Source organism: Leptonychotes weddellii, chromosome X (genome assembly GCF_054177405.1).
Source record: "Leptonychotes weddellii isolate Sample4059 chromosome X, ASM5417740v2, whole genome shotgun sequence".
NCBI lineage: Eukaryota > Metazoa > Chordata > Mammalia > Carnivora > Phocidae > Leptonychotes > Leptonychotes weddellii.
Genome location: NC_138385.1, coordinates 69,529,554 through 69,545,207, shown reverse-complemented (window position 1 = coordinate 69,545,207; position 15,654 = coordinate 69,529,554). Strand labels below are relative to the sequence as shown.

The following is a 15,654-nucleotide window of genomic DNA, read 5'->3' as shown; positions in this document are numbered from 1 at the left end:
TGAACCTAAACAGCAGAGTTTCGTTTTGCCTGCTTTGAACAGTATATAAAGGAATTAAAATACATCATGTATGTTTTGTGTCTTACTTTTTTTCCTCAACATTATGTCTGTGAAGTACCTGGACGTTGTGCGTAGCTGTAACCTGCTCATTCCCATCACTTTGTAGTACTCTATTGGTAGATATCCCGCAAGCAGTTTATCTATTCTCTTAGCGTGCATCAAGGAGTGTAATTTCTGGGTCACAGAAGACACATACCGTATGCATTCCTAAAGAATTCCAAATGGTTTTCCAAAGTGGTTGCATCCGTTTACACTCCCACCAACCGTGCATAAAGTATTACACTAAAAAAATCGTTTTACTAATACGATATTATTGTAAGGTTCCTCTTCATAGTTTTAATTTTCTTTTCCTTGACGAATAATGAGGCTGACCATCCTTCACGTATTTATTGGACATTTGGGCATCCTTTTCTGTAGTGTGCCACTTCAAGTCTTTGCCTCCTTTTCTAGTGGCAGCAAAGGATTTTTTTTTTTAAGATTTTATTTATTTATTGGAGAGAGAGAGTGGAGAGCAAGTGAGAGGACGAGCGGGGGAGGGGGCGGCAATCAGAGGGAGAAGCAGACTCCCCACTGAGCAGGGAACCTGACGTGGGGCTCAATCCCAGGACCCCAACATCATGACCTGAGCCAAAGACAGATGCTTAAATGACTGAGCCACCCAGGGGCCCCAACGGCAAAGGATTAAAACAAAACAAAAACAAAACAAAACAAACACATAACTAGTGATCAACTTTAAAAAGTAAAGACTCGGGCACCTGGGTGGCTCAGTTGGTTAAGCGACTGCCTTCGGCTCAGGTCATGATCCTGGAGTCCCAGGATCGAGTCCCGCATCGGGCTCCCTGCTCAGCAGGGAGTCTGCTTCTCCCTCTGACCCTCCCCCTTCTCATGCTCTCTCTCTCTCTATCTCATTCTCTCTCTCAAATAAATAAATAAAATCTTTTTTTAAAAATAAAAAGTAAAGACTCTCTACTAATTTGCAGTATCTGGCTACTGCTGGGATATTGGAAGATCTGGCCACCCATACAACAGCAATGGGTGGGAGCATGGTAGGGTCTCCTCCTCTAGATAAGGCATGAGGTCACCAATGTCCCCTGTGCCCACTGCCAGGACGGCTTTGATCATGAAACGGTTTGGGACATGCTGGGGAAGCCACCCTGGACTCCTTCTCCTGCCAACTGGACTCTCCACAAACCTAGAGAGGTCAGGGAGAAATGGAAGCAAGTGTTTCCCAGATGACAGCTAGAGAGGAGGTTGGCACTAACTCCCACATTCCTCATGCCCAGCATAAAGCAATGGCTCTCAAGCAGGTCCTGGAGCCTCTCCACGTGGCCTACTCCCACCCAGACACTCATATCTCCCTCGATGCCCCAGGGCCCTGCATGCCCCTGACCTCACCATTGTACAAGGAGTCCCAGCTGTACGGCCAGGCTGTGATGGGTAAGTATTTTCTCAATTTAAATAAAAGTCCTAATGGGAATATTGGCAGCTTAGATTCTCATTTAAAAATTGAGCCGGGGGGGCACCGGGGTGGCTCAGTCGTTAAGCGTCTGCCTTCAGCTCAGGTCATGATCCCAGGATCCAGGGATTGAGCCCCGCATCGGGCTCCCTGCTCTGCGGAGAGCCTGCTTCTCCCTCTCCCACTCCCCCTGCTTCTGTTCCTCTCTCGCTGTGTCTCTCTCTCTGTCAAATAAATAAAATCTTTAAAAAAATGAAAATAAAAATAAAATTGAGCCATATTGGGGTGGCTGGGTGGCTTAGTTAAGCATCTGACTCTTAATCTCAGCGCAGGTCTTGATCTCAGGGTTGTGAGTTCAAGCCACACATTGGGCTTCATGCTGGGCACGGAGCCTACTTTATTTATTTTTTTTAAAGATTTTATTTATTTATTTGAGAGAAAGAGAGAGAGAGAGCACAAGCAGGGAGAGGGACAGAGGGGGAGTGGCAGAGGGAGAGGGAGAAGCAGGATCTCCATTGAGCAGGGAGCCTGACATGGGGCTCGATCCCAGGATCCCGGGATCACGACCTGAGCCAAAGACAGATGCTTAACTGACTGAGCCACCCAGGCGCCCCTGGAGCCTACTTTAAAAATTTTTTTAAAAATTGAGCCATATTCTCATTAATAGAAATGTCTAAAAAAAAATCCATTAAAATTCCATAAACCTCAGTTAATGGGAAGAGCCAGAAAGGGTTCGGCTTAGTTTTGTATCTGTAAAAGTAATACTAGCAACTTTTAAACAAATGATTAAATGCTTTTTTGTTACTTATAAAAGGCTCTCTGAAGATAGGGAGGGGGCCATCATAGAGATGAGGGCCAAAAATCAAATGTGATTCTTCCAGAAGAAAACAGATTTGATGGACTATATCCTAGATAGGAAGACAGAATGCTTTCCACATATTCCTGATCTCGGTGCTTCTAGGCCATGTTCTGGAATGGAATCTGGAGATCTGCATTCTGACTGTGTGACCTTGGCCAAGTCATGTGCTCCCCATGAGCCTCCGTTCTTCCTTCTGTCAAATGAGGAGTCAAAAGCACCATTCTGATCCATCACAGGTTTCACAGGTTTGTCGGGAGGTCACAAGACGGTGAAGATGAAGGATCTTTAAGGAACTAACTCAGCTCTCTCTGAACAGAACACATTTTAAAATTATTATCACATAGAAGTTTCTTTTTTAAAAAAAGATTTTATTTATTTATTTGACAGAGGAAGACACAGAGAGAGAGAGAACAGAAGCAGGGGGAGCGGGAGAGGGAGAAGCAGGCTCCCGGCTGAGCGGGGAGTGCGATGCGGGGCTCGATCCCAGGACCCCGAGATCATGACCTGAACCGAAGCTAGATGCTTAATGACTGAGCCACCCAGGTGCCCCATAGATGAAAACTTAAAAAAATCCCTCTAGGGGCGCCTGGGTGGCCCAGTCAGACATCCACCTTCAGCTAAAGTCATGATCCCAGGGGCTTGGGGTTGGGGCCCCACGTGGGGCTCCACGCTCAGAGCGGAGTCTGCTCCAGATTCTCTCCCTCTGCCTCTGCCCCTCCCCCTGCTCTCTCAAATAAAATTTTAAAAAATAAAATAAAATAAAAGCTCCTCTAAATCCTAACATCAAGAAATAACCAAGTAACCATTTTCTCTTACCATGTTCCTCTGCACATGCACAAGGAGGCGATTGGCGGGTGGAGAGAATCAGCAAGAGGGAAAGAAAGAAAAGCAGTTTCTGTGAAGGGGCTGGCACTATACATGGTAGTTTAAGTAAAAGGTGTTGAGCTTTTCTTCAATTAAATTAACACAAGAAAGGGCGCCTGGGTGGCTCAGTCGGTTAAGCGTCTGCCTTCGGCTCAGGTCATGATCCCGGGGTCCTGGGATCGAGCCCCACGTCGGGCTCCCTGCTCAGTGGGGAGCCTGCTTCTCCCTCTCTCTCTGCCTCTGCCGCTCCTGCCTGTTCTCTCTCATGTTCTTTCTCACTCTCTCTCTCTCAAATAAATAAATAAAATCTTTAAAAAAAATTAACAGAAGAAAAATAAATGGATGCTGTATTAGTTTCTTTTTGCCACTATAACAAATTATAGCAAATGTAGTGACTCAAAACAACACAAATTTACTACCTTCCAGTTCTGGAAGTCAGAAGTCTGGCACAGGTCTCAGTGGCTCCAATCAGGGTGTTAGCAGGTCTGCGGTTCCCTTCTAGAGGCTCCAGGGGAAACTCTGTTTTCTTGCCTCTTCCAGCTTCGAGAGGCCCCTGCATCCCTTGGCCCATGGCCTTCTTCCTCCATCTTCAAAGCTAGCAACCTTAGTTGGGCTTTTCTCATATCACATCACTCCTGCCTTCTTCTTCCACTTTTAAGGACCCTTATGAGCATATTGGCTCCACCAGATAACCCAGGATAATTGTCTTATTTTAAGGTCAGCTGATTAGCAACTTTAATTCTCTTTTGCAGTGTAACCTAACATTCACAGGTCTCAGGAATTAGGACGTGATCATCTTTGAGGGTCGGGGCATTATTCTGCCGGCCACATATGCAAAATGTAAAAAACTGCCAAACCTCCACTAAAGTTGTCATCACAACATCCTCTACATTTAAATTTTTCGTAATTTTCTAAGCAAAAAAAAAAAAGATTATGAGAAACCTTTATCAGTTAAGATGCTTTTTTCTGCAAGTAACGGAAATCAACTTAAACCAGCTTGACCAATTAAGAGAATAGATGGGGCGTGCCTGGGTGGCTCAGTCGTTAAGCGTCTGCCTTCTGCTCAGATCACAATCCCAGGGTCCTGGGGTCAAGTCCCGCATCGGGCTCCTTGCTCAGCCGGGAGTCTGCTTCTCCCTCTCCCTCTGCCACGCCCCCTGCTTGTGTTCTCTCTCTCTCTCTGTCAGACAAATAAATAAAATATTTAAAAGAGAGAGAATAGATGAACTCACAAAAAGAGGAAGTGGTTTCAGGTTGGTTCAATGCCGTCTCAGAAGCCCCAGATTCCTCCTACCCCTTTCCAGTGCAGCATCCTGAGGCTCGCAGTACTTCTCGGTGCTTATAATAACTAACCTACTATTTCGAGTGGAGGAAAAGGTGGGATGGGGGGGTGGTTCCCAGGGAGGCCAAGTCACTGGCCCAAGGCCATCCCACCAGTGAGCGGCAGAGTTGAGATTGCAGGCCAGGCTGTCCAACCATTGCCCCGCCAGGCTCTTAACCATTGTCAGTCCACACTGACGGGTGCTGGTGGGGGCACTCTGGCCCGGAGGCCTGCCTTCCTGAGGGAGTGAGTGGGAGCTGGCTGCCCACGTCTCCAGGCCTGGTGAAAGGCTGCATTTCTCAGCCACAGGCCGGCCTTTAGCCTGTCCATTCTGCATGACTAGGGAGCCGCATGGCCCACCAACCACGGGCACATGGTCAGGCTGCCTTTTGCCTTCTCTCCCCTCTGCCTGGCTGGGCTAGCCTGGGCCTCTGGAAGCCAGAGTGGTGCTGAGGATGGAGCAGGCTCCACCTGGAACCTCGCCAGGCCCAGGGTCTAGAGAGGAGCTGGGAGGAGAAGGCTTGTACCCCCACAGGCCTCAGTTCAGCGTCCTGAGCAACCTGCCCACCGATGTCCCGCCCGCCATCCTAAAAGGCTCGGTCACTCCCACATTGCTATTGTGCGTTCCCATCTCCAAGTGCTCTACACATGCTGTTCCTCCCTCCTGCTGGCTTATTTTGTCTCTTTTTCTTCTGCCCAGTTAACTCCCTATCCCTCAGATGTCGACTGAGATGTCACCGCCCTGAGGACTGCTTCCTGGCGCCTCCCACTGTGGTGGGCTGAATAATGGTCCTCCAGAAGGTGTCCAGCTCCTAATCCCTGGAACCTGTGAATGTTCACTTATGTGGCAAAAAAAAAAAAAAAAAGGACTTAGCAGGTGTGATTAAGTTAAGGTTCCAGGAGCGCCTGGGTGGCTCAGTTGGTTAAGTAACCAACTCTTTATTTCGGCTCAGGTCATGATCTCAGAATTGTGGGATCATGCCTGGTATCAGGCTCCACACTGGGCGTGGAGCCTGCTTAAGATTCTCTCTCTCCCTCTCCCTCTGCTCCGCTCCCCCCAAAAAGTTAAGGGTCCATGATGGGGAAATTATCTTGATTATCCAGGCAGGACCTAAACGTAACCACAAATGTCTTTGTAAGAGGGTAGCCGAGGGGGATTTGAGACAGAAGCAGAGAAGACGGGGTGCCCGGGTGGCTCAGTCGGTTAAGAGTCTGCCTTCAGCTCAGGTCATGATCCACCGCAGACCTTCCAAGCAATAGATCTTTGACGCTTCTCTTCCTCAGGCATCCCGGGTCCCCATGAAAAGAATCAGTCTATGGGGTCTTACGTGGCAATTAAAAGTGAAGCCCAGGGTGCCTGGGTGGCTCAGTCATTAAGCACTGCCTTCGGCTCAGGTCATGATCCCAGGGTCCTGGGACTGAGCCCTGCATCGGGCTCCCTGCTCAGCGCGGAGCCTGCTTCTCCCTCTCCCTCTGCCCCTCTCCTGCTTTCTCTCTCTCAAATAAATAAAATCTTTATGAAAAAAAAAAGTGAAGCCCAGTGCTCACTTTGGTGGCACAGATACTAAAAGTGAGGCCCGCATTTGAGAGCCTGTCCTGTGGGTGGCACAGGTGTGTTAAAAGATAAACTGATAAACTGAGGCACGCTTAAATTTTCGGTTTCTTGGAGCCTAAGGCAACAGGAACTGGGCAGCGCCAAACCGGAAGTGGTGAGGAGAGCTCTGGACAGGAGCTGGGGGCAAGTCTTTCCTAGGGCAGATGGGAAGCGAAGGGAGGAGATTATTTGATTGGCTAGAGCTGAAGCGGTGGCCTTACCGGGAAAGCCTAGTTGGCTGTTTGTGATGGTTGTTCTGACATTTCGATTTCTTGGGTACAAGTGCATTGCTCCGGCTTAGGTTTCGGTTTGCTTACTGAGGCTACTGAGGTATCAGAACCACCTTGGTCTCACGGCCTCCTTGGCTAAGTACTTTTTTTTTTTTAAGATTTTATTTATTTATTTGACAGAGAGAGACACAGCGAGAGAGGGAACACAAGCAGGGGGAGTGGGAGAGGGAGAAGCAGGCTTCCCGCTGAGCGGGGAGCCCGATGCGGGGCTCGACCCCAGGACCCTGGGATCATGACCTGAGCCGAAGGCAGATGCTTAACGACTGACCCACCCGGGTACCCCTTGTCTAAGTACTTTTAACAGGTGGTATTCAAACTTTGCCCTCTAAATCAGGGTCACCAAATGGACACCTCTAGCATCATTCAGTCCCCGTCCTGTGTGACATCATGAACGGGCACACCCTTGTGTGAGATGCCAGAAGCGTCCCCATCCCAGTGTATAACCCCAGGAGTGCCCACCCCCCAAGTGTGTGACACCAACAGTGTCCACACCCTAGACTATGATAGTGTTCAACGTGAGTGACCCCAGAGGTGTGTGACCAGCGTGTGTGACCCCAGTAGTGTCCAAATACCCATTTGGGTGACTGCGGGGGTGTCCACACCCAGTCTGTGTGACCCAAGAGAATTCGCATCCTGGTTTGTTTGACCCCAAGGCCATCCACACCACAGTCTGTGACCTCAGCAGTGTCCACTCCCAAGTCTACACCAGGGACTGTCCCACAACTACTCTGTGTGACCACAGGAGTGTCTACACCTCAGTTTCTGGCCTGAGAGGTGCCAACGCATCACTTATTGGACTAAAGAACTGTCCCCCCACCTCAGTCACGACAATCCCAGGAGTGTCTCCTCCTCGGTCTGTATAACACCATAGATGTTCACACCCCAATCTGTGCAACACAAGGAGTGCCCAATCCACAGTGTGTGTGATTTCAGGAGTCTCCACTCCCCAGTGTGTTTAATGTCAAGAGTGTCCCAAGCTCCCTCTGTGTGACCCCAGAGATTTCTACTCTCCAGTGTGTGTGATGGACACCTTGGAGTGTTCACACCTCTGCGTGACCCTGTGTCTGTCCACACTCCAGTGTGACTCCAGGCATGTCCAAACCTCCATCTTGGTGACCCCATGTCTGTCCACACCTGCTCATTCTTACCTCATAGTTGTCTACACCTTAGGCTGTCTGAGCCCAGAAGGGCCCACATCCCAGTCTGAGTGATCCCAAAAGCTCCACAATCCAATCTGCTATCTGACCTCTGGGATGGACACACCCTGATATGTGTGACCCTGTGAATGTCTACTAGCCAGGCTGGGTGACTCAGGAGTGTCTCCTCCTTAGCATGTGTGACTCTAGAAGCTTCCACACACAAATCTGTTTGTAGGACCACCCACACCCCAGTTTGTCTGACTACAATAGTGTCAACACACTAGTCAATCTGACTCCAGAAATGTCTACAATCCACTCTGTGTGACCCCAAGAGTGTGCAGTCTCCAGTGTGTGTGATTCAAGGAGTATCCACTCCCTAGTGTGTGTGACTTCTGGATTGCCCAAACCCCCGTCGGAGTAACCCAAGGCTGTCCACTCCCCAGTGCATGCTACCTCGTGTGGTGGCCACATCCCTGTCTCTGTGACCCCCCCCAGGGTGTCCGCAAAACAGTCTCACAATGGTATATTCCAAGACAGTACTGGATTCCTCAGTGCCACTGCTCCGGCCCGCCCTCTGTGGGTGTGACTTGCGAGGGGCTCTTCATGCCTAATTCAGTGGACCATTGTCCCTAGCTCCCGCCCACTCCATTAAGTGGCCTCTCTAATCCTATTTCCCCTCACTCTCTCCAGGGGACCACTGAATTGCCATATCCTCCTTCCCGACCACACACACATATCTGTCCACATCCCCAAAGAGACCGTCCGAGCCCCAGACCCTGCGGATCTCAGAGAGAGCCAAGGCCAATGCGGCCAGCCTCCTGCCACAGACTCCGCCCCGCAGGGAGGAGTGGAAAGAAAGCCAATAGAGGCACCACTGATGGGAATAAAACCTTCCAGAATCTTGTGAAACATCTAGGGAAATCAACTTTGTACACCCTCTTCTTCCCCAACTAGAATGTAGGCTCCACGTGGGCAAGGACATTTGTCCCATCCAGTTCTTTGATGTCTCTTCAGCACCTAGGACAGCACTCGCTACACAGAACACGCTCCTTAGGTGTTTGGCGCATGAATGAACCCTCTGACGCAGCAATTCCACTTCTAACTCCATCTAACACGTACACACATTCTCCGAGCTGTGTGCACAAGGCTGGTAGGAGCGAACAATTGGGACAACCTTATAAATCTGCACATAGAGCCGATGCCTATTGCAGAGTGAAAGAAATGCTGGGGCTGGGCGCCTGGGTGGCTCAGTTGGTTAAGCGACTGCCTTCGGCTCAGGTCATGATCCTGGAGTCCTGGGATCGAGTCCCACATCGGGCTCCCTGCTGAGCAGGGAGCCTGCTTCTCCCTCTGACCCTCCCCCCTCTCATGCTATCTCTATGTCATTCTCTCTCTCAAATAAATAAATAAAATCTTTAAAAAAAAAAAAAAAGAAATGCTGGGGCTTAGTGTTCTACCACAGGGCACCCGCTGCACATGAGGCAGGATGGGTGGGACGTGTGGGTGCTTATGGGGGTGGGGGTGCCTTCTGCAGGACAGGCCATTGACAAGGAAAAGTAGGTGGGAGTTAGTCATGGTGACGTGTGTGTGTGTGTGTGTGTGTGTGTAAGGAAACACCAGAAACTGACCTGAGTGGTAATTTTTGGAGTATGGAGGTGGAAATGACCTTGTAGTCCATATATGGATATACTGTTGAAACCTTTTATTCAAACCTATATTCATGTGTTATAAAGGAAAATCATATGCCAAAATCAATATGCATAGCATAGAGAACTTGTACGTATGTGTGTGTGTGGGGGGGTACTTGGGGTGTGCCTAGGAACAAGAATCTCAAACTCACATGCCCCAGGGGCTGGATCATTAACCCCCAAGAGAGAGGGAACTCAGTTCAGGGTAAGGTCAGCAGCAGTGGGACTGATGAATGGTCCCTGCCTCTCAGCAGTGCAAGGAGAGGGCGTGGTAAGGGATGGATGGGGATGGGGAAAACCTCAAAGCTCATACACCAAAAGAACTCAGAAACATTGCACCCCGGGACACAGAACACTTAATAGCTTAAGAGATCTTGGCTCAGAAACAGACCCCCAAGTCAGTGGTCATACCCTAACTCAGACAGCTTTCAACTTCACACCCTGGACACAAACTCTGACTCCCAAACAGATCAGTGCTCTCACACTCTGGGGACACAAGCCTACATAGACCAGAGACCTCACACCCTAGAATAAAGATCCCCTCACCGTACTTGGGATGGGCATTTTTTTTATTATTACAAAGTAAGCCCTTACACATACACCTTGTAATGGACTGAGAGTTTGTGTCCCCCCAAATTCATATGTTGAAGTCCCAGCCCCCAGTGTGATGGTATTAGGAGGTGAAGCCTTTGCAGGGTGGGGGTGATTAGGGTTTCGATGAGGTCATGAGGGTGGGGTCTTCAATATGGGATTAGTACCCTTACAAGAAGAGACCAGAGGGCGCCTGGGTGGCTCAGTTGGTTAAGCGACTGCCTTCGGCTCAGGTCATGATTCTGGAGTCCCTGGATTGAGTCTCGCATCGGGCTCCCTGCTCAGCAGGGAGTCTGCTTCTCCCTCTGACCCTCCCCCCCTCATGTGCTCTCTCTCTCATTCTCTCTCTCTCAAATAAATAAAATCTTTAAAAAAAAAAAAAAAAGAAGAAGAAGAGACCAGAGAGGCTGCTCTTTCTCTCCGCCATGTGAGGACACAGAGAGAAGGTGGTCATCCTCAAGCCAGGAAGAGAGACGTCACCAGCACGTCACCTTGCTGGCACCCCGATCTCAGACTTCTGGCCCCCAGAACGGTGAGAGAATTAATTTCTGTTGTTCAAGCCCCCCGGTCTGTGGTACTTTGTTATGGCGGCCTGAGCCGACGAAGTCAGACCTCAAGCTTGTACTTTCGGGGTCCTGAGTTTTCTATCAGAGTCCTTGCACTCGCACCGCCTACCTCTGTCACCACCAGCATTCCTCAGCCCGTGGCCCTCCCATTCGTGGCCCTTGATCTCAGGGCACTGAGCCAGAGGGCTGTCTGGAGGCTCCAGGGCAAGGACACCTTGCCTGCCATGCTATGCCGTCTGCCCTCCAGGAGCCAGCCAGGATGTGGGGCAGAACTTCCCAGAAGCAGGTGAGTGGGGTGGTCCCAGGGGCCTGGGGCACGGGTGTTCACACCAAGGTTGGGGATCCCCCAGCCCAGGCCTGCTAACCTGCTTCCCTTCTTTGTGGACTATCCTGGGGTGCTGACATCCATTTTTCCGTCCTCCTGTCTCTTCCGCTTTCAAAGACAAGCAGAGGGCAGCAGAGGGACACGGAAAGACCCTGTTGCACTGTGGTCAGACACCAACATGCCTGCAAGAATGGGCCTGGGCTGAGGGCTGACTGCTCCACCCCCTCAGGGTGGCTCCAGGAATGTCAGGATGGGGCAGTGTGGGAAGGGACCAGGAAACCGGGCACTGACCTTGAGGTTCATCCTGAAGGAAACCTTGAAGAGGATTCTGTAAAAAATAGGAGGCAGCAGGGAGGGCATCATGTTCTGGGCACTCTATTAGAGGGTGTTATTGTGAGGAATAAAATGTATTTCGTGTAGTGCTTAGAATCAGGGCTTGGCACAGAGTAAGCCTTATATGATTACTATGTCCTGAGGATCCTTTTAATTTTTTTTTAAGATTTTATTTATTTTTTGACAGAGAGAGAGAGAGACAGCGAAAGAGGGAACACAAGCAGGGGGAGTGGGAGAGGGAGAAGCAGGCTTCCTGCAGAGCAGGGAGCCCGATGCGGGGCTCGACCCAGGACCTGAGTCGAAGGCAGATGCTGAACGACTGAGCCATCCAGGTGCCCTAGCAAGGATCCTTTTATAAACCAGCCTCCCTAATGTCACCTCAACAACCCTGAACTATCTGTCCCTTGCCTTCCCTGCCTGTTCAGCCTCACTCACTCTTGGATTTTAAACCACACTAGCATTCTTCTGGTTCTTTAAGAGAACCAGCCCTGCTCATCCTTGAATTTGTGAGGTTGGAGCTCCTTGTCTGCAAAACAGGATCTGCAGGAGTGAGTCTGAGCTGGCAGGGCATTGAGAAATGGGAGAAATGGGTTGAGTTGAGTTCCAATATACTACCAAAATTGAAGGAAGGGGTGCGGCTAAAGCAGTGCATAGAGGGAAATCTATAGTTCTAAAATGCATAGATCAGGAAAGTCGAAAACCAATGACCTGAACCTTAAAAAAAAAAAAAAAAAAGGCACCTGGGTGGCACAGTTGGTAGAGTGTCTGCCTTTGGGTCAGGTCATGATCCCAGGGTCCTGGGATCGAGCCCCACATCAGGCTCCTTACTCGGCGGGGAGTCTGCTTCTCCCTCTGCCCCATCCCCCTGCTTGTGCTTGTGCTCTCTCTCTGTCAAATAAATAAAAATAAAACCTTTAAATAAAAAACAAAACCAATTACCTGAGCTTCCATATCAAAAAGCTGGAAAAGGAACAGCAAATTGAACCCCGAGAAAGTGGAAGAAAGGAAGGAATTATAAAGATAAAAGCAGAAATGGGTGAAACAGAAAGCAAGCATCCATTGGATAGTCAACAAAGTCATGTGGCTCTTTGAACACATTAATAAAATATTAGTAATTTCTGTTTTCTCTCAAGCCATTAAGAGAAAAAATATAAACTACCAATATCAGGAATGAAAAGGGGGTGCTGTTACAGATCCTACAGACATTAAAAGGTTTTTAACATACAACTTTATTTTCAATGGAGCCCAAAGGTCAATTTCTCATTCTACTGCTTGTGTGTTCCCACGGATCCTCTGTATCCATGAGGACAGCAGAGCTCAGCAACTTTGCTAATGCTTCCCCTCACTGATGAGAATAGAACAGCACAGTATTTTTTTAAGCTGGGGCTCAGTGCAATCAATTGTGTAAAATGTAATGGTTTGAATGGAATTGAACACAGTCAAATGGAATGAATAAAATAGTATAGAGCGGAATGGAATGGAATGGAATAGAATAGAATAGAATAGAATAGAATAGAATAGAATAGAATAGAATAGAATAGAATAGAATAGAATAGGAGTAGAAGTCAGACTTTGTGCTAGGCACTGGGCCTAATTGTTGTAGTAGATATCCACTAATTGAACAAATATTATTGAACATCTGCTGGTTGTTTGGGACACAGTGGGGAACAAAACAGAGAAAATATCTGCCCTTATGTAGCTTATATTCTAGTCAGAGAGACAGATATTAGCATATGCATTAGATATGCATACAGCTCTGAGGCCAAGGATACAAAGATGGCCCTTATGAGGAACAGGCAAAAGGACAATGTAGCTTGAGATAGATGAGGCTGTAGAGACTAGGGGCCATGCTAGGGAGTGTGAAATTTAACAAGATGACCACGACAACATCATCATCATCACGGTGAACTCTTACAGCACTGGCTATGTGCCAGATATTGTTCTAAGCCCTTAAAAACCCAACTCTTTTTTTAAATGTTCACAATAATCTTATATGTCTAAAATCATGCACATTTTACAGAAGGGGAAACCAAGGCACAGAGAGATTAATTAAACATCAGTCAGGCTCTCAGAATCTGTTCTTTTAACCACAATACTCTGCTATTGTGCCAGACCACAGGCACCTTATAACCTTGTAGCAGATGTCGTGTAAATATACAAATTACTAAAGAATGCAAATCAAGAGAAAGATCAGGTGGAAAGTGTGCTGAGGGCAGGAAGTAAGAAGGGGGGAGTTGTGTCCTCCCACTGGGCGTCAAGGTGGATCTGTAAACACACATGCCTAGAAACATTTATGTCATCTGAGATGCTCCCTTCCTGTCCTGGCATAGCTGAGGAGAAAAATGGGACTGGTTTAACTGGCCAACGGAGGGCTTGTACTCACAGGGTTGGGCCTCCTCTGTGTCTTGTCATTCCTTGCAAAAGAGAGGAATTCCAGTTTGGGGACAACGAGAGATGATTTGGTCTTGGTCTTCATCTTATCCCTTACCTTCATCTCTATCCCTCTACAAGGGGAAAGAAATAGAACAAGAAAACAGTAGAGAGGGGCACGTGAGTGGCTCAGTCGTTGAAGCATCCACCTTCGGCTCAGGTCATGATCCCAGGATCCTGGGATTGAGCCCCGCATCGGGCTCCCTGCTCGGCGGGAAGCCTACTTCTCCCTCTCCCGCTCCCCCTGCTTATGTTCCCTCTCTTGCTGTCTCTCTCTCTCTTAAATAAATAAATAAAATCCTAAATAAAAAAAGAAAACAGTAGAGAGTGGTCATGGCGGACTCTTATGAATCCACACATGGGTGATAAGATTTGACTCAAGTGGGCACCTGGGTGGCTCAGTCAAACATCTGCCTTAGGCTCAGGTCATGATCCCAGGGTCCTGGGATCAAGTCCCGCATTGGGCTCCCTTTTCAGCAGGGAGTCTGCTTCTCCCTCTCCCTCTGCTGCTTCCCCTGCTTGTGCTCTCTCTCTCTCAAATAAATAAAATCTTTAAAAAAAAAAAAAAACTCTACTCAAGTTTCCTCTCAGGACTTTCCCCTGGAAATGGGGTTGAGAAGGAAGCATAGTCCTTGTGGAGATGAGGGCAGGTGAAGAGAAGGAAACAGGAAACATGGGTGTGACCAGAGGCAATATGATCTCTTTCAAATTTTTTTCTTAAGTCATGGAGGAACAGCAGTCAGACTCTTTCTTTTTTTTTTAGAAAGATTTTTATTTATTTATTCATGAGAGACAGAGAGAGAGAGAGGCAGAGGGAGAAGCAGGCTCCCAAGGAGCAGAGAGCCCGATGCGGGACTCGATCCCAGGACCCTGGGATCATGACCTGAGCCGAAGGCAGACGCTCAACCATCTGAGCCACCCAGGCGCCCAGTCAGACTCTTTCACCATGCCTTATCCATAGGCTTGACCATATTGTGATGATGGTAAAGAGTATCAAAGACACCACCATGTTTTATTCCAGGATCCTGGGCATGGAAGTCACAACTTTCAAGGTAATCACTTTCTCAAGTACAAACTGCAAGTGAAGTAGAATTTGGTTATAATACTCTTAATCCCTCCCCCTAAAAACACCCCACAGGAAATCTGTGAGAAAAAAGGATCAATGTAGGAGATTCCAAACTCTGAAAAGTAGAACTTCCAGAGAGAGAATAGAGAAAAACGAGGGGAGGAAATTGCCATAAAAGTAATGCAAGAGAATGTTCCAGTTTTTATCCAGAAAGGGTTAACTGAGTATCAAGCACGAAGTACCACTACACAGTATAATAAGAATGAATCTTACAAATATAAGAGTGAATAAAAGAAGCAAGAAACAATATTGACATATTTATTTTATTTTATTTTGTTATGTTAGTCACCATCATTAGTTTTTGATGTCGTGTTCCATAATTCATTGTTCGCATGTAACACCCAGTGCTCCATTCAATATGTACCCTCCTTAATACCCATTACCAGGCTCACCCATCCTCCCAACCCCGTCCCCTCTAGAACCCTCAGTTTGTTTCTCAGAGTCCATAGTCTCATGGTTCGTCTCGCCCTCCAATTTCTCCCCCTTCATTTTTCCCTTCCTACTATCTTTTTTTTTTTAAGATTTTATTTATTTATTTGAGAGAGAGAGAGAATGAGAGAGAGCAAGCACATGAGAGGGGGGAGGGTCAGAGGGAGAAGCAGACTCCCTGCCGAGCAGGGAGCCCGACGTGGAACTCGATCCAGGGACTCCAGGATCATGACCTGAGCCGAAGGCAGTCGCCCAACCAACTGAGCCACCCAGGCGCCCTATCTTTTTTTTTTTTTTTAACATAAAATGTACTATTTGTTTCAGGGGTACGGGTCTGTGATTCATCAGTCTTACACAATTCACAGTGCTTACCATAGCACATACCCTCCCCAATGTCCATCACCCAGCCACCCCATCCCTCCCACCCCCCACCACTCCAGCAATCCTCAGTTTGTTTCCTGAGATTAAGAATCTCTTATGGTTTGTCTCCCTCTCTGGTTTCATCTTGTTTCATTTTTCCCTCCCTTCCCCTATGATCCTGTCTTGTTTCTCAAATTCCTCCTATCAGTGAGATCATATGATA

The 15,654-nt window shown here is 48.1% G+C and overlaps 1 protein-coding gene and 1 long non-coding RNA gene across 8 annotated transcripts in view; one reads left to right on the top strand and one right to left on the bottom strand.

The window, feature by feature from the left end:
• LOC115942698 (uncharacterized) overlaps nucleotides 1-15,654 on the bottom strand; it is an 85,218-nt gene that overhangs the window by 49,762 nt on the left and 19,802 nt on the right. The window lies entirely within an intron of this gene.
• GLOD5 (glyoxalase domain containing 5) overlaps nucleotides 13,850-15,654 on the top strand; it is a 5,749-nt gene continuing 3,944 nt past the window's right edge. Inside the window, exons 1-2 of the mRNA XM_081809286.1 lie at nucleotides 13,850-13,878; nucleotides 14,448-14,568. Coding sequence (XP_081665412.1) covers nucleotides 13,850-13,878; nucleotides 14,448-14,568 — 150 coding nt within the window. The remainder of the gene's footprint in view (nucleotides 13,879-14,447; nucleotides 14,569-15,654) is intronic.